The 19281-nt window shown below is 41.5% G+C and overlaps 1 protein-coding gene across 1 annotated transcript in view; it reads right to left on the reverse strand.

Moving 5' to 3' along the window:
- Positions 1 to 8420: 8420 nt before the first annotated feature.
- The window catches only part of LOC141116416 (cholinesterase-like), a 46049-nt gene continuing 35188 nt past the window's right edge, over positions 8421 to 19281 (reverse strand). Inside the window, 2 exon segments of the mRNA XM_073608670.1 lie at positions 8421 to 9779; positions 9781 to 9854. Of these exon segments, the coding sequence (XP_073464771.1) occupies positions 9735 to 9779; positions 9781 to 9854 (119 nt within the window). The 3' untranslated portion in view covers positions 8421 to 9734.

Here is a 19281-nt window from a genome sequence, read left to right on the forward strand (position 1 = left end):
GCAAGATCTACTAGGGAGTAAAATTCCTGATTGAATTTAATAATCTTATTAGCTTGGATCTTACAGTACCATTTTTTATTTTCAAGGATTTTCATGCACATCTCCACATATTGTGTGTTGTCCATAATAACAATATTGCCCCCCTTATCGGAGGGCTTTATTGTTATGTGTGGATGATCATGTAGTTTTTTGAGAGCGACCCTTTCGTCGTTTGATAGATTATCGCCTTCATTGATGTTGGTTCTAATCTTACAGATCTCCTTTCCTACCAATTTAACAAACGCTAGAACGTTAGAATTGGTGTTCAGAGGAGGAAATCTGTCGGATTTCTTTTTAAATTTTGGCGTGGGGGGAGGTTCCGTATGGTCAAAACGACCCAACAGGTGTTCTAGATCGATCTGGTCAATCAGGTCAGGGGATTCGTTCTCTTCCAGTAGGCTGACTAAAGTGTCTAGGGCTTTCAGTTCCTGTGACTCAAAGTTAGGTTGAGCCGGGATTGACTTAGAGTACATCTGTTTAAGGATCAGTTTGCGTGCAAACAATTGGAGGTCTTTTATGGCTTCGAATTTGTTGATATTTTGATTGGGGCAAAAACTTAGTCCCCGTGAGAGGACTTGTAGTTCAGTGTGAGAAAGTTCATATGTGGATAAATTTACCACATTTAGAACATTTAAATCTTGATCGGATGTCTCCGAGGCCCTGTCACCTCCATTCCCATGTCATAGTGGACCGGTGTTGTTACCGCCAGTTGCTCCACCGCGCTCATGAGTTATACTCGGCAGTGTTGCAGTGGTACCTGTAGTCATTAATTGGTTCTTTACTACCTGTATCATTGCATTTGGTCATTTATTTGTAGAATTACTTTTTCCCATTTACATGCATCCATTTTATTGTATATATGGTTAGGTCATGTGTAATGATTTTTAGATGCTAAATTAATAAACTACAATACTTTTATACAAAAACTATAAACTTCTACTACTTTCGACTTTATTAGAGGTAACCCCGTGAAAAAAGTCCCGCTAGAGGAATCGCACTCCTTCAGGGGGTGCTTAGGTTTGGCAAAAATTGGGATGGGGGCTTACCTCTAGAAAAATATACAGTGCCTACTGGGATGACACCTCCCTCCTTTTTAACATGTTTTTTGTATAACAATTTTTGGGGTGGCATTATCAAAAATAGAAATGTCCATTTACGATAAAACAGGCCTGTGTAAAACCAACAAGAAAGACCAAAAACTTGAACTTACAAAGTTCACATATGGTAAAACCTGAAGGCAATATCAGACATGAGTATTTAGGAACTGTGTTTGATATTGCGTTCAGATGGGGTCAAATCACCCCTTGAAAAGCCAAATTTGGAAGATGCACACCAATTTACGAATGTCAACATGTGCTATCTGCCATCAGGGGGGATCAAGGGACGTGTTTTGGGGGAGCAAGCCCTTCCTCACCGCTACTTTATTATTGAGAAAGGGGTTGCACCCCCAAAACGCGTCCATTGATCTTATGTGATGGCAGATAGCACATGTTGGCACACTGTGTGCATCCTCCAAATTTGGCTTTTCTAAACATTACAAAAAAATTTAGTACATTGTACCACACAAAACCAAAAGTGATTTTGTGGGGTATTAAGTTCGCCCCAAAACATCAATGATGTTATTATTTCTTTTAATCACATCATTGATTTTTGTCTTTAGGTTCTCCAATTCCAAATTACACCCCATGATCTCCCCGATCAGCATCTGGGCACTTTCGGATGTGAAAGGATCTCGATCACCTAAAAAGAGAGAAACCAAACAAAAACAGGTATCAAAAATCTGCCAGCATCCATCTTTTACCTGAGCCTGTGGTCGCAGACACTCACCTGTTGTGGTGGCAATTTCAACCACATCTTCTTCCTCCTCCTGCTCTTCTTGGGATGGTGGTATTTCCACTTCTTCCCGAGGTGGAGGGTCTCTGTTCTCCTCGCATGAGGGGTGTCCTCTGAGTCTTCTCTCCCCTATGTAAAACAAAAATGGTATAATTAGCACACAGTGATTTGATGGCAGAACTATAAATAGGAAACATTGCTTGGAACTGGGGTACAATTGTCTATTTTAGCAGAGTTCCGAGATGTCGCTTTTTTATTGTCCTTTGCCAACCTGCAATACTTTACCTGTTTAGTACAAGCTTCACAGATGGAGACCCCCCTATAGTATACACTGGAGCACCTGTGTGGGCCCCCTAATAAAAATGGTGTTCTTGTGTCCCACACTAGTGCTCCAGTGTCCAGATGTGAAAACAGCTGCTGAGTGTCCTCTCCTTACACAGAATCTAGTTAGCATTTCATTCTAGTAACAAACCCATCTACACAAACAAATATTTTTCATCCAAGTAGGCCCTAAAAAATGTGGGCAAATGCATATGGCAGAAACAATGTTGTTTTAGAGGGTGAAAAAAAAATTTAGTAGACGAATGAATAATGGGCCCATGAACATTAAAATTGACAGTTTAAACTGTACAATTAAGATAAGCATATGGAGCAGCACGAACGTAATAAAGACAAAAATAATAGGAACACAGCACAACTACTTACTTTTTTGCAGCACTCTCCGGATCTTTCGGTACTGCTCGGACTCTCTTAATTTTAGGTCCGACCACCGCTTCCTGAGCTGATCTTTCGATCGTCGTACCCCGAAGTTTCTGTGCAGACTTTTGATCACTTTAGCAATGATTTTGGCCTTTCTGATGTTGGGGTGGGGGTAAGGCCCATACTTGCCGTCATAGTCGGCCTTCTTCATGATGTCCACCATCTCCAACATCTCCCCAAAGGACATATTTGTGGCCTTAAATCGTCTGCTTCTGGATTGGGACGTTTCCGGATCCGGGCTTTCCTCCTCCTCCTCCTCCTCCTCGTTGCTAGAATTAGCACACACCTGCTCTAACTCCGCCATGTGCTCTTCACCCACTGCGCTGAACGAAAAGGGGCGGGGAATAGACTAGAAAGAACGTCGGGCGGGCGGAGTTACACGCATGCGCAGTGTGTATAAAGCGTAACACGCGTGCGTAGTACGTACGATCTGTGAGCGGACGAAGGATCATTGGACGCGCCGATCGTAAGAACGAAGGTAAGAGACAAACTTGTGCCTATACTGCTTCTATATTGTAACCAGATTAGGAGAGTTTTGTCTGACATTAGGCTTTGTCTTGTGTTGTGTCTTGCAGTGAACATGGATATCTTATTAAAAGACAATGACTTCATGTCAATATTCATTGATATGTTAAGGGAGCTGCCATGTCTGTGGGAGATCAACAACCCACATTACAAGAACCAAACAAAGAGGAAGGCAGCACTGGATCATTTGTTGGAAATTGTGAAGCAGGTGATCCCCACGGCAGACATCACATATTTGAAGATCCTAATTGGTGGCCTGAGGAGCACATGTGTAAGGGAGCGCCAGAAAGTCCAGGATTCGCAGAGATCCGGAGCAGCAGATGACATCTACGTCCCCAGGATGTGGTACTATGACAGGCTGCATTTTCTGGCAGGCCAGACTGAGCCCAGGTCATCCCTCTCCAGTCTTCCTTCCACGCTTCCTTCCCCTCCAGCTGAGGCTTCTGACGCCCAACCTGGGCCTTCCAGGCAACAACATGTGGAGGAGCCCAGATTGAGCCAGGTATAGCATTCCTCTAAATATTGCTGGTTGTCCAATCAATGATGTTAACTAGATGTTAGTTTGGAGTACTAATTTATGATTGTGATTGATGATGCAAAAACTAAAACCATGTCCCTTTTTCATACACAGGGAAGTCTCAGCCAGGAGGTGGCTGGGCCGAGCCGGCTGCCTGATATGCCGGTCCCTCCACTCCCCCTGGAAATTGAAAGTGGCAGGAGGAGGAGTGCCCTAGAGGAGGCTGCCATAGGCCTCTTTTGGAGGGCTACAGAGGCCCTGGGAGCACCACACACCGTGGAGGAGGACTTTGCTGCCATCATTGCCTCTAAAATGCAGAGGATGGAGGAGGGACAACAACTCATGTGTGAGTCGCTCATATTGGAGGCTCTTAATAAAGGTATGAGGGGCCAAATTACATCTCAGACACACCTTTGCGAACTCACAGATGGTCCTCCTCCTCCTCCTGCAGGTCCTCCTCCTCCTCCTTCTCCTCCAGGTCCTCCCAGTCCTCCTCCTCCTCCAGGTCCTACTCCTCCTCCTGCCACATCTCCAACAGCACAGCCACAGCCCGGAATGAAGCGTGGAAGGAAGACCAGAGAGTGATGACCCTGGATCCAGTTTGGTCGGCCAAAAGATACAGCCTCTTGTGGTACCACAGCCTGGGGACACAGATGTCATCTGCTGCTATCCGGATCTCTGCGACTTCTGGACCAGACTGCCCTCCCTTACATATGGACTCCTCAGGCCACCAATTTTGATGTTCAAGAATTGATGTCTGCCCTGGGGGTCCCAGGATCGCTAATTTCTCATGTTTATCCAGTGTTGCCTCCCTCTTTGTTTGGTTCTGAGCCCTTAATAAAGGAATTTTGGTTTGAATTATACTTGCCTATGTGTGTTTTACTTCAAAAAGGACAGTTTGTTTGTGAGGATTCAGGTACATTTCAAAACTACAATGTGAAATTAACAAGGGACACCAACACCAAACAATCTCCTTGAGATTAAATAATAAAAGATATCAATGGTGTTGTGGTAACTGGGACACACAAAACACGCACAAAAATAGTCTGAAGTAAAACTAAAAATAACATTAAACAAAGATCAGCCTTTGAAAAAATACAAATATAAAATCTAAACCAAAAATGGCTTGAAATCACAAAAAAAAAAAAAAAAAATTCTGTCAGATGTGACAAATAACAATATATTCTGGGAATCCCAAGAAAAAAACACAAAAATAAGTTTGTGAGAAGTGTGTGTGAATATGAGCAGCAAAACTACTTAATTCTTCTCACATTATAAAGAAGAAGAGAGTGCGCTGTATTAAACCATTTTTAACATTACAGCGTGACGAAAGTGCTGTATCCATTGCGAACGCTAATTTTACCTGACCGAGCTGTTCCGTGTCGAAATTTCTTCTGAGCATGCGTGGCACTTTGTGCGTCGGAACAGGCCACACACGGTCGGAATTGACGCAATCGGATTTTGTTGTCGGAAAATTTTATCTCCTGCTCTCCAACTTTGTGTGTTGGAAAATCCGATGGAAAATGTCCGATGGAGCCCACACACGGTCCGAATTTCCGACAACACGCTCCGATCGGACATTTTCCATCGGAAAATCTGACCGTGTGTACGGGGCATAAGAATGCACAAATGCTCCTAAACATCAGTTTTACCAGCTGCAGTGTACATGAGGCCTTAAAGGTCTGTTTTTTTCTCATAGTTTAAAAACAGAAGAAGAACAGTGGTTTCCAAACTGCAAACCAGGGGCCAGATGTAGCTCTTTGCCTGTCTTTATCCAGCCCTTGGGCTACTATTCTCCCACTGATACCAACAATAATCCCCCCAATACCAAATGTGGTAATGTGAACTCCCACTGATGCAAAGTAAAAAAACTTTCCACTCCTACTTAGGGTTGCCACCTTTTCTTCAAGTCAAACAGGAATACTTTAGCGGTGCTTAGCAATTTTTTTTATAGTGTAGCGCCCACCTGTTTAGGTGAGTGCTATAATAGAAAGTTAGGAGTAAAGATAGGCCAAAAATGCCAGTATTTCACCCTGCGGTGTATACTGGTGGGTTTGATTTGAGTTGGAGAGATCCAGATGGAGGATGCGTATACCGGTATTGCTTTAGTGCTTTTCCCCTGCGGAGGAGAGGGAAAGCAAGATATGCAGATGAAAGAGATACTGCAGGAAATTCTTCTAAAGGTTGCCGTTACTGACACACCAGGACTGGGAGAGGATCTTCTGTGCGCGGCATGGATGATCACTCGGCAACACATGTGAGTGTAACCCAGGGGAACGGTTCTTCTGAGGGACCTTGTAGGGATTAGTGTGCGGGTTCAGGAGAACAGAGCTGGGCCTTAGAGAACTAATACCCTGGAGGAATCCGAAAGTCAACTCCTGAACGTTATTCAGAGTATCATTCATGGAATTAGAATCGGAAGGACTGTAGAGTCAGGAAGTGGTGGCTAACAGGAGGAAGGAAAGATGCATTACCCTAGGAGAATTCATGCAAGATGGAAGTTTACTAATAGGGGCTTCTTATAACCTGGATTCAATGTTGTGTATCTTCATCACTTTAAACACTGGAGGTTATTCAGAGTGACTTTGCAGTGCAGCATTTCACATGTAAACCGCAATGAAGATGTATATAGTTTAACCGTTCAATTACTGTCTGTGTGTCATACCTGGTTGGGAAAAAAATGGAAATGGATAGCGCTTCAAGCTAGAACGAACTTTTAGCCACTCCTAAGGGAGTAGGGCGCTTCAATAGTATAAACTATACATATATTTTACAATTAACATTTCTAATCATATGAAGTTAACCACAAGAGTCCCCCTTTACATCTGAATCTGCAGAGTTCCCGTACACTGTAAGGCGGGACTCTGATGTAAGGGAGAACTCTGGGAACCCCGATTTAAGGGGAACACTGAGTACTCTGGTGTAAGGGGGAACTCTGATAACCCTGTTTTACCTTTAGTGTACTCAGAGGCAGGAGAGAGACTTCAGTCATAGACAAGGATGAATGGTGAGCTCCCTCACCCCTTGGCAGTCAGCACCTCTCATCCAGAAATATCTGAGTCTGCTGGACTTCAAGTTTCCGGCCCCCCACTTCCCTTTTCTGAGGCACAGCACTGGGGATTGGAGTGTGGGCAGACACAGAGGGGTAGGGGCGGGAGGAAGAGGAGCAGATCGAGCCCTCTCTCATCTATATATGTGTGGGGGGGGACACTGTTAGTGCTGGCTTTGGGCAGTGTGAAAGAGTGTAACAGACACTCAGCTTAGACAACTGTAACCAGCAACCCTGCTGGGAGGCCATAGTCCAGTCTGAATAATGTGTCCAGGTTTCAGGCAGTTTGAAACCCGAACACAGGATTCCAATCCCAGACAGGTGGAAACCCTACACCTACTGGCCACCTAAAGTCTGACGGACAATAAACTGGCCTTTTGTTTAGAGACTACTGCACTAGAACTTAACCACATAGGTTTCAATTTTGTTCTTTTATGCTTGTTACGCAATTGACTTGCTTGATCTCCTTCCCGACCAGCCATTATACTGCAGCAGGTTGGCTCCCCTGCGCAAGCCGTTGGCTCTTTGAGACGCTGTTGTAGCAGCCACGCGTCCCTGGAGCTGATACCTGGCGGGCACCCACGATCACTCGTGACACGATCTCTCTCCTCCTCTAGTCAGCCACAGTAAGAACACATCTAACCCCTTCCCTGCCAGTTACATTTATACAGGAATCAGTGGCTATTTTTAGCTCTGATCACTGTATAAATGTCATTGGTCCCATGTAAAAAAAAAAGTTTTATTTGTGGTGGGGGAGGGGGGGGTTGAATGTAATTTTTGTACAATGTCGCATGACCGCACAATTGTCAGTTAAAACTACGCAGTGCCATATCACAAAAATATGGCCTGAACATTAAGGGGCCAAATCTTCCAGGGCTTCAGTGGTTAAACACTCTCGCTTGCCTTATCTGCTCTTTGTTATATTTGCAAATATTTGGTCCCATTGAGTATCATGCAGTAAGGATCGTAGCTTCTTGAAGTTGGGATCTTTAGGCCTGCTGTCTTTATTCTTCATTTTAGGACATAACATAATGCAAGACCCTCCTGTACCAAATTCCAGTGCTTTGTAGGTATTATCTATTCTTTAGCTATCACTGTTGGTACATGAAAATGCTATAGAATCCGGACAATCCAATAAGAAGACCATATGCAAGCAACAACCATGGTGACCTGCTCTCCAGGGACTTCCATAAGCATTCAAGAGAACCCAAATATGCCCACCCTTTCCACCCAGCTGCTCCATACATATAAGCTGCACTACAGCTTCTATGAATGGAACAGAATCAAAGAATGGCGGATGAGTGGATGATTGAAAGTCTCCTTAGGACAGGAAGTGTTGACAGGATCACCAAGGGCAAAAAAGCCTGAACAAAAATACATGAAAACAGCCATCCCTGAATTTTACAAGCTGTAAAGCTGCAACATATTCAGTTGTTGTCTTTGGGTTTAGATACTGACAAAAATAGGTTAAAAATAAAAAGTCAGAACTTTCTGTAGCATTTTCCTCTCCAAGCATATACATTTTTTGCACATGAAAATGTGTTCCACTACACATTAATTCCTAATTTAACATGGCAAGAGATATAAAGTCATGATTGTCACAATGTCTTCTTTATTACAGATACCAGAGATAATCAAAAAACACATGACAGATTTAGAACATTCCTTAAAAGTAATCAACTTTACAGGAATGGACCAGTATATAGGAAAATGCTAAGAAAACTCTTATATGTATAGAAAAATAGAAAATGCATCCTATGTGCAGGAACATGTATAAGTTAATTATTAACCATGCACTCCTAGTATTTATATTTCTTACTTGCAGAAATTATCAGACCTAAAGATAAAGAAAAATAATATTGAATTATATTTATCTACTCATATTTTCAAAAACCCAGTGCCAAACATTAATAAACACATCCATGCATTTCTGAGTTTCTTGGTTAGGAAATCCCTTAATCCATGTACTCTGTCAACTGTACAAAGTAAATACACTTCACGTGTCATGCGTAGAAACTGCACTACACACATTTATTCAACATTTAATTTGTCAGTAAAAATTAGTAATATAAGATAATGATTATGGGCAGTTACTTTTAAATTCATTCCTTTTGTTATCCAGCACATATAACATATAGGTCCTTTAGAAGGGACAAAAGATATGAAACCATCCAATACAATATGTATATTATAATGAACACTAAACAATTAAGTTAAAATGTTTTCTGTTTCAGTAAATATTTATTGAACAAGTTTTACGTAATCAGAGTACAACAGAAAACAGACTTTGATATACAAGAGTACACATCCTAAAATAGGGAGCAATAAGTACAAATATGTATACTTCTAATTGCCTCACATGACCATACTGTAACTCCAGCTGCAACATCAATGATTAGCATTCCTTTCAGAGGGGGCACTGCACTCTAGATATCCTCAGGGGGTCATTTGAAATAGAGTTCTCTTATCAAAATTTGAGTGTTGTATTGGGGGAGGTCTCTACCCAGGGAACATCCCACAGGCCTTAAAGAATTCCAGGTATGGATATTTTATACATAGTTAAATTGGTCTAGCTTTAACCAATGGAAGCTGGCAATCACTGAAGTAGACACTGAAAACCATTCTCTGGTTAGACGAGTTGGAGAACGTCACATCACCACCCAGCCTGTCCACCTCATCCAATCAGAGAACCCTTCCCATTCAATCAGTAAAATGCAAAGCATTCCCTGAGTGTCGTCTGTACTAAGCAGCTGATCCCCTGTGTTCAGAATGCAGCCACTCGGGATGGGACTCAGAAGCTGGTGGAGATCATTGGACTAGCATTGTCTACAGTGATTTCCAGATTCTAGGTACATCGGCCAGGTATGGTACTTGCATAGTTACATTGTATAGATCTAGATATTTTGCCCCATTTATAAAATATCCATAACCTGGAATTCTCCTTTAACCATGACAAGGAGTTTGTGTACTACAAAAAAGTAAAACAAAAAAAGGGAAGGAAGGGGGTCAGGATTAATGAAGATTTTCAATCCAATGTTGACTGGCAGGACTCTTCTCCTGAAATCTCATCCTTATAGCAACTGTCTTCTGATTTTATTGACTCAGTCCACAAATTCCCATCAAAAGTTGTCCCTGTAGTGTAAAAAAGTATAAACAAACAATGCAGGATAAACATTGGGCAATCATATGTGCTATTTTTGTTATTTAGCTTACAAGAATTAACCGCTTGCCGACCAGCCGCCATCATTTTACTGCGGCAGGTCGGCACGATCCCACGAACAGTCGGGTCACAGGATCCCGATCACAGGATCGGGATAGCAGGCGCATGCTGCACTGCGGGGGGGGTGCCGATGCTCGTGGCTGATGGACATGATGACTGCCGGCCAGGAGCGATCGCGAGCACGAGGGACAGAACACAGAAAATAAAAACACACAAATCCGTGTTCTGTGAGGAGTGACAGATTGTGTGATCCTATTAGCTAGGAACCACGATCTGTCACTTCCTCTAGTCAGTCCCCTCCCCCTTCAGTTAGAATCACCTCCCAGGGAACAGTTAACCCCTTCACTGCCAGTGACATTTTTTACAGCACTGATCGTTGTATAAATGCCAATGGTCCCAAAATTGTCTGATGTGTCCGCCATAATGTCGCAGTCACGATAAAAAAATAAATAAAAATGTTCGCAGGTCGCCGCCATTACTAGTAAAAAAAAAATAAAAGAATAAAAAAATAAATTAAAAATGCTATAAAATCTATCCCCCATTTTGTAGACGCTATAACTTTTGCACCAAACCAATCATACGCTTATTGCGATTTTTTTTTACCAAAAATATGTAAAAGAAGAATACACATTGGCCTAAACTGAGAAATTAAAAAAAAAAAAAAAAGCAATGGGGATATTAAAACAAAAAGTACAATATATTGTGTTTTTTCAAAATTGTCCCGCTTTGTTTATATCGCAAAAAATAAAAACAGCAGAGGAGATCAAATACCAGCATATTTTTTGTGGGAAAAAAATTAACAAAGAAAAAAAGTCAATTTTGTTTGGGTGCAGAGTTGCACGACTGTGCAATTGTCAGTTAAAGCAACGCAGTGCCGAATCGCAAAAAATGGCCCGGTCATTCAGCAGCCAAATCTTCCGGGGCTGAAGTGGTTAAACTACAACTTTAGTCATTACATAATATACGGTCTTGGAGAGATACTTTGTCTCAATCAGGAGCCTTATTAAACAGAGCATGTACTAAATGCATTTTTTTTTTTTTTAACATAACACTACTCAATGTATGGAGTGTACAGAACCCTTCCATTTAGGTGCAACCCATCTTTAGCATATAGGCTGTACCCCAATAAAATGTCACCCCCATTCTCTAGAAACCCAAGTACTTCCCTCCTATACCAGGTCATTAGCCATGCATTTAGTTCCTTAAGCTTCCCCTATCTTTCCTGTATTGTGCATGACACGCAATATTCCATAGAATATCAACTTGGAGGTCTTTCCCTCAACTTGCAGCTTAGTTCTTTAAAAAGAAGAGCTCGTTTGGCTGGACTTCTATGGATCCAGTGTAAATTTTGGCAGCAAATTTCAATTTAGTCTTAGGACTAAATGGCATTTTCGTTTTAGTCCCATTTTAGTCTTCTGCAATTGTATAAGTTTTAGTCGTATTTAGTTGAATAAATCTCCAGTACATTTTAGTCGACCAAAACTATTTTTAGTCGTCTAAAATCTAATGGGTGTAATTCAATTGAAATGCATTCGTTAACAATTCTCTACAATTTGCAAACTCCTTATATACCGCTGGAGTGAAAAATCGAATATGTTATTTATTATTACATTGAGGTATGAAAATGCACTACAGACCAGTGTTAATTTTGAAGTCAAATTTCAACTTAGTTTTAGTCCTAATGCCCTGTACACACGGTCAGATTTTCCGATGGAAAAAGTGCGATCGGATTGTGTTGTCGGAAATTCCGATTGTGTGGGCTCCATCTGACTTTTTCTGTCGGAATTTCTGACACAAAGTTTGAGAGCAGGATATACAGTAAAATTTTCCAACTAAATCCGATTGTTTAAATTCCGAGCGTGTGTACACACATCCGACGCACAAAGTGCCACGCATGCTCATAGTAAATTAAGAGACGAAAGCTATTGGCTACTGCCCCGTTTATGTACGTGTTTTACGTCACCGCGTTCAGAATGATCGGATTTTCCGACAACTTTGTGCGACCGTGTGTATGCAAGACAAGTTTGGCCCAAAATCAGTTAGAAAAAAATCTGATGGATTTTGTTGTCGAAATGTCTGATCAATGTCCGATCGTGTGTCTTTTGCCTAAAATGCCATTTTAGTCATTTCAGTTGTTTTAGTCGACTAAAATGTTTTAGTCGACGAAATTAACACTGTATGGATCACAGCAGTGCAATTAGTTTTGCACTCCTGTGACCGTTTGCAGCAGAGAGCGGACTTTAGTCCCGACGTCACGGATATCAGTCCAGGCACCGCGTCACCCCGACAAGAGAGTCTGGATCCGCCAGGTGCCTGGACTGACATTAGTCTTAGCAAGCCACCGAGAGCCTGAGACGGCCCGCTCAACCCCCTCCAGAGCTGAGAGGGAGTAGAGAGCTGTGACTCACAGTCTACAGCTCTCTGCTCATAGAGCTTTGAAAACTGAGCGATTGGCGATGTTCGATCCTCAGTGCAGAGGCAACGGGGGACAGATGCAGCATCGGACCGATACTGCATCCACCTAGGAAAGTATGAAACTGAAATTAAAAAAAAAAAAAAAGCCCTCTTTTAAATTGATTCTTAAACTGACCTTCACCAAAAAAGGGGAATCTCCTTGTTTGTATCCCCCCCTCCACTGCCACATTTGGCACTTTTTGGGGGGGCGAGCAGGTACCCACAGCAAACTAAGCCTGAAGTTCAGCCCCCCTCCTTACCCCGCAGAAGACTGTGGGATCATTCACAAGGTGTAGTGTGATTCACGCAAAGCTTCAATTCCTGTTTCCCATATTTCAGATGCTGACGCCTGCACCCAAAGCCAATTGAAGAAAGAAATTTTTATTGGGGGGAGTTTGGAGCTCCACTTTAAAGGAGCCTCCATCTTCCATGTTATCTGTCATTGGTCTCAACAGAACCAAGACAGCTGAAGCATGCCCAGCCCCTCCCAGTAGTCCATCGACCTGGTCCACCACATGGTGAAATCTGGCACCAGGGAGACAGCAAACCTATCGGTTGAGATGATCCTGATTATAGAAGCGACAATTACCACCAACTGTCTAGGCCTTCCTGCATTACCCACACCACAACTACTAGATGGGCAACTCTCCCAGCTGTTAGGGCTGCAAATTTTCTTGTACAATTTTCCTTTAGCTTCACCAAAACCATATAATATGAGGTCAAACCTAAACGCTTTTAAATTTGTATGCATTCAGGAAATTGAACAAGAAAATTGTACAATGCATGACCAGCTTTAGTTTACCACCTACACAGATTTTTGATCTAGGAGTTCAGCTTTACAGTAACAGAATACTTCTATGCAATGCAAATTTTGACACAGGGTAGCGATTTAAGTGACAACAGCTTACAGTCATCAATTTCATACGAATGTCCTGCATATGGAATTGTATTTGATTAAAAATATGCAATGTGGGTTTTTTGTAATCCAAATGTTATTTTGCTGGCATGCTTAATCTACATGTGTAGCTGTTTGTCATTGGTTTTTAATTCATCTTGAAATTTTCGGAAACATTACATATCTGTTTGTGTCCAGCTCAATGGCTCAGTTCACACCTATATACCTGTTGCTTTTGAGTGTTTTAGCAGTGCTTTGACACGTGTTTTTGGATTTTTCTTTTGGCCAAATTTTTGTTGTGCAGATTAAATAATGCAAAATGTGTCAAAAACACGCACTACACACTTTAATAGTGCTTCTCCATATAAAAAAAATAGAATAAAAAAAACATTGGTGTGAACCGAGCCTAACACAGGGATGATTGGCGCACTAATAAAATTGTCTGATAACTTTCCCTGTAATTAGGTGCATTTGCTTTGTTTGTAATTCACTATGTTTGTTATTAGTATTATATTTAATTTTGGTTCAAATTGATGTTACTTGATAGAAATCAAAGTATAGATTGATTCCAGCCATTTTTGTTTTGAATTGAGTGGTGCAGTGAACCCCTGTCAGGTTTCTATTACTGTCTGATTCAGTGGGGGGGGGGATTTACTCTTACTTTGTTTAGGTTTGCATCTACCGCTAGAGTAAAACCCCTTGTGGTCTAGCTGGAATGCATGATCGGACAGTACAGATATACATGGTCGGAGAAAAATAAATAAATATATATATATATATATATATATATATATATATATATATATACACACACACACACATACATACATATATATATACATACATACACACACTTATAAATTTTTACGCTATAAGGAGGTCCCTCTTTTTAAAAAAAAATTGATTGGTTGGTTGCTTTTATATTGTAGTCTTTGGACTACTAAACGACACCACGAGGAGAGGATAACAAGCAATTGCCGAGGGGACACCATCTGGTCCCTGGGTGACCACAAAGCGAGAATTACTTTTTATTATATAACAAAGGGGTCAACTCCATCTGATGAGTACAGTTTCTTGTTCTAACACAGTTGATTAACTCTTTGAGACTGAGCACTAATTAAGATTGACCACAACACTATTTTGTTTTTCAACACAGCTGTAGTAGGAGTGAATAATTTTGCATGCACTGCCTAGTACATTATATTGTGTTGTTTGCAATTTTAGACATTTGTTTTGGGATGGTTGTTGCACACTAGGAAATAGATTGGCACGAGTGCTTATTCTAGATAAGATTTACCCTTCTATCTGTACTGGTGGACATTGTCACTAATTAGGAAAGAGAAAATCCAACGTTTTTACAGTTGTTAGCAGAACATGATGTTAGATAAAATCTTCCTTTGGGGCATGCATTTGTGAAAACTGCACTAGAGGGGAATGCCCCTCACTTTTGGATATTTTCTTTAACTTCCTGTTGCGCCTCTGGGACCGGCTGTAAAGAGAAATTATCTCAATGGTGTGCATAAAGCATATTCTAACATTAAAAAATTAATTATAGCCAAAACCTTTATAAAGTTATATTTTGGGTTGGGTTTTTCTGCAAATAAAACATCTGGAGGATCCCTTTAAGAAGCAAGTGCCTCAGAACCAGTTAGTAAAAAATACATTTTAAACATACAGGAACCTGTCCCATTGGTGTAAGCAGAAGTATTGTGTCACGGCATAACATATACCATGTGGTGGTGACGACCTGCATAAAGTATTTGGGTCTTTCATACAGCTCAGAGTAGAAGCTTTAATGAAGCCTTAGAGGAGATTATTGTAAGTGACAAGAGAATGCAAGGGCCCAAGTCATCATCAATATCTGGGGATCTCTGGCGGTGGTATCTAGAAGCCGATGTAAAAAGTAGATTTTTTTTTTTTAATAACAACTCAACACAACTCAAACATGTGGCTCACTATTAAGCAATTAAATGTCACCAGTATTAAACTACCTTCTTTCCCCTGATGATTAGTAATTGTTTAGTGTGAATTCACAGCTAGCTAGTTGCCTTGTCTTTCTAGTGTCTACAATTATCTGTTCCTGTTAAATCTCTAGAATTGTGTCCAGTAGTAGAAATATCATGTATTTTCTAAAAACCCTAGTTAGGCATAACAGTATTTCTACGAGTCTTTCAGGACAGCACCTGGAGAGAGTGCAGCTCCACCCACTTTTCCAAGGAAACACTGCAGTCAGTTTTCTTTACAGACCAGACGCTTCCACCATGGCCTCAGTTGTTCATAGAGTACCTCCAGCTATGCTGAAATTAGATAAGCAAAACATAGCAAAAACACCACATTTTATAATACAATTAGGGTGGGTCATCATTGCTGTCCTGAAAGACTCGTAGAAATACTGTTACTGGTAAGTCTAACTAGGGTTTTTCTCCCTTCGTCTTTCAGGACAGCACCTGGAGATGAGAGTACTTACTCTAGGGTGGGACCACCGCCTGCAGGACTTTCCTGCCGAACGATTGTTCCGATGCTGATAGCAAGTCCAACCTGTAGTGGCGGGTGAAGGTGGAGAAACTTGTCCACGTGGCCGCTTTACAGATCCGACCCAGAGAAGCCCCTGCTCTTTCCGCCCAGGACGTTGCTACTGCCCTTGTTGAGTGGGCCATTACCCCGTAGGAGGATCTGCCCCTGAAGCTCTATAGGCTTCACTGATGGCCATTTTCAGCCATCTACCTATAGTGTTTTAGGAAGCACTATATCCTTTACGTGGTCCAGAGAATAGAATAAAGAGTGAATTTGACTTTACATACATAGTTACATAGTAGGTGAGGTTGAAAAAAGACACAAGTCCATCAAGTCCAACCTATGTGTGTGATTATGTGTCAGTATTACATTACATATCCCTGTATATTGCAGTCATTCAGGTGATTATCTAATAGTTTCTTGAAGCTATCAATGCTCCCCGCTGAGACCACCGCCTGTGGAAGGGAATTCCACATCCTTGCCGCTCTTACAGTAAAGAACCCTCTACGTAGTTTAAGGTTAAACCTCTTTTCTTCTAATTGTAATGAGTGGCCACGAGTCTTATTAAACTCTCTTCTGCGAAAAAGTTTTATCCCTATTGTGGGGTCACCAGTACAGTATTTGTAAATTGAAATCATATCCCTTCATATCATATACTTTCTGAACTCTCTTGTGATTTCTAAATAGTGTAGTAAGCACCTTCTCACTTCCAGGGTATGGAAAGACTTCTCCTTAGAGCTGGATGGTGTAGGGCAAAAGGTAGGTAGAATTATTTCTTGTGCCCTATGAAATGCTGTTGAAACTTTTGGCAGAAAACCCGGCTCAATTTTTAGCACTACCCAGTCTGGAAATATATAACAGAAAGGTTCTATTATAGATAGAGCTTGCAACTCGCTTACCCTTCTAGTTGAGGTAACTGCTACTAAAAGAACTAGTTTGAGCAACCATAAATTTGATTGTCGCTTCCTCTGGAGGTTCAAAAGGCCTTTTGATCAAACCTTGTAGAACCAATTAGAAGTCCCATTTTGGAAAAAAAAAAAAAATAATTAAAAAAAAGAAGGTATTGGCCTAGCTGTAGCCAATGCCTTATAAAAAAAAAAAAATCTAATAAGCGACTGCTGAGATAGCTGTCTCTCAAGAAAAAAACGATAAAGCGGCCACTTGGACCTTCAGGGTACTAGCTGCCAACCCCATCTCCATTCCCGCATGTAGGAACTCTAAGACTGAAAGCATTTCCTGTGGTGAGAATTTTAGTCGTGCACCAGGAATAAAAACGGCTTCCACGTCTTAAAATAAAATTGCTCTGGTAACCTTTTTTCGGCTACTCAAAAGGGTTGAGACTAGTTTATCGGAGAGGCCTTTTCTTTTCTTTTTAGGATCTGCTCTTCGGTAACCACCCTGTCAGTTTGAGGTGCTCGATATTTGGATGCTGAAGGGGTTACTGGGTTAGATCTTTCCGAAGTGGAAGAACCCAATGAGGTTCCACTGCCATCCTCTGTATAGTTGCAAACCAAGCCCTTTTGGGCCAAAAAGGAGCCACTAGAATCATATTTGTGGCCTCTTTTTGTAGCTTCTTTAATACCAAAGGGATCATTTGAAAGGGGGGAAAGGCGTAGCACAAGTGGAAGTTCCACGGTTGTGCCAGTGCATCCAATCCTCTCGCTTGATCTTGCCTGTTTAGTGAAAAATAGGCCTTCACCTTTGTATTTTTCTGGGATGTGAACAGATCTATTTGAGGAGCATTTTTCTATTAATTTTTGGAATGCTTCTGTGTTCAGACTCCACTCTGCTTCTAGTATTCTTTCTCTGCTCAGAAAGCCTGCTACTAGATTTAGATCTCCCCTTTAGGTGCACTGCTGTTAGGAACCTCAGGTTGTTTTCTGCCCAGGATAGAATCTGAAGGGACGAGAATAGCAAGACCTTGCTTCTCGTGCCTCCTTGTCTTGTTATATATGCCACTGCTGTGGCGTTGTCCTACAAAACTTGTACATGCTGACCCTGAACTAGTTTCTCGAAAGCCCATAGTACTAGGAGACTTAGTTCCCTCCAATTGTAGGATCTCCTGGCTTCCCTGTTTGTCCAATTCCCCTGAGCCATCTGTCCTTCCAGGTGGGCGCCCCAACCCCAAGAACTTACATCCGTTGTCAACCTTCTCTCTAAGGGAAAACACCAGAGCAGGCCCCTGTCCAGGTTTGAGTGGCTCCTCCACCACCAGAGCTTCCTCTGAACTTGAGGGGGCATTTCTATCAATTTTTCCAGAGACTCTCCATAGAACCAATTTCTCAGGATTGCCTGCTGGAGATCCCTTGCGTGGAAACGTGCCCGTTGTACTGCTGGTATTGATGCAGTGAGGAGCCCCAAGACAGACATAGATTCCCTGATGGAAATTGGCAGGTTTGTCTGGGTCTTTACCGCATTCTGAAGCTTCTCTATCTTTTCCTCGGGGAGAAAGATTCTCTACTGTATGGAATCGATAGTGTATCCCAGGAATTTTATTGTCTGCGATGGAATCATTTTTGATTTCTCCTTGTTTATTATCCAGCCGAGACTCTCCAAGTGTCTTTGTCCTTTCCAGATCCTTCGCTAATAGATCCCTTGTCTTGGCAAATATTAGAAGATAGTCTAAATATGGGACAATCGATATTCCCTCTACTCTGAGTGGGGCTAAGGCCTCTGCTAAGATCTTTGTGAATATCCTCAGAGAGGATGACAGCCCGAAAGGAAGAGCTCTGAACTGAAGATGTAGGATGGAGTCTCCCCTCTTGATCGCAAACCTTAGGTGCTTTTGGGATGCTGGTGCTATAGGCACATGGAGATATGCTAATCAAACAAAATAAAAAAAGGACCCGGGACTCATCCAATCAGAAACGGATTTGCTGGGGTTAAAAAAAACTTAGGCTAACAGTTAGCCATACTCAATCAAAAAATCCGCTTTCACCGTCAGCCTGAGGTATGCAGTAAAATATATGAAAAAATAACCTCTAGGGGTGGTTGTCCTCTGAAATTTAAATAATTAGCATATAAATGTGGGAAAACCCAGAGAATTTCTTCAGAGAGGACAAACCGGTGAAATACAAAGTATCATTTGCTGTTTATCCAAATAGACTTTATTAAACACAAAAATATTGTGAAAAAGTATCAAAAAACACCAAACTTCAACACATAATTTAAAATAAGACTGAACGTCTAAATGAAAAACACGTGGCCACCACATCTAGATCACACATACCCTCACGCTCTCACACACACATGCAGACACACACCGATCAGGATCGAATCAGGGGATGTGAACCTGGAAGCCAAAAATTGGAAAGAAAGTGAGCAGTAGAAAAATAACTTCATTGCAAGGAATATATGTCATATCAGTCATGCTATTTTCCAAAGGTTTCGATAGGGTGCTGTTTAATTCCATTAAAAAGTTCCCATAGCGGTGTGAGCAGACTGTTTATCATGTGGGTAAACAGGTGGATTCTATA

Source organism: Aquarana catesbeiana, linkage group LG13 (assembly GCF_042186555.1).
Source record: "Aquarana catesbeiana isolate 2022-GZ linkage group LG13, ASM4218655v1, whole genome shotgun sequence".
NCBI lineage: Eukaryota > Metazoa > Chordata > Amphibia > Anura > Ranidae > Aquarana > Aquarana catesbeiana.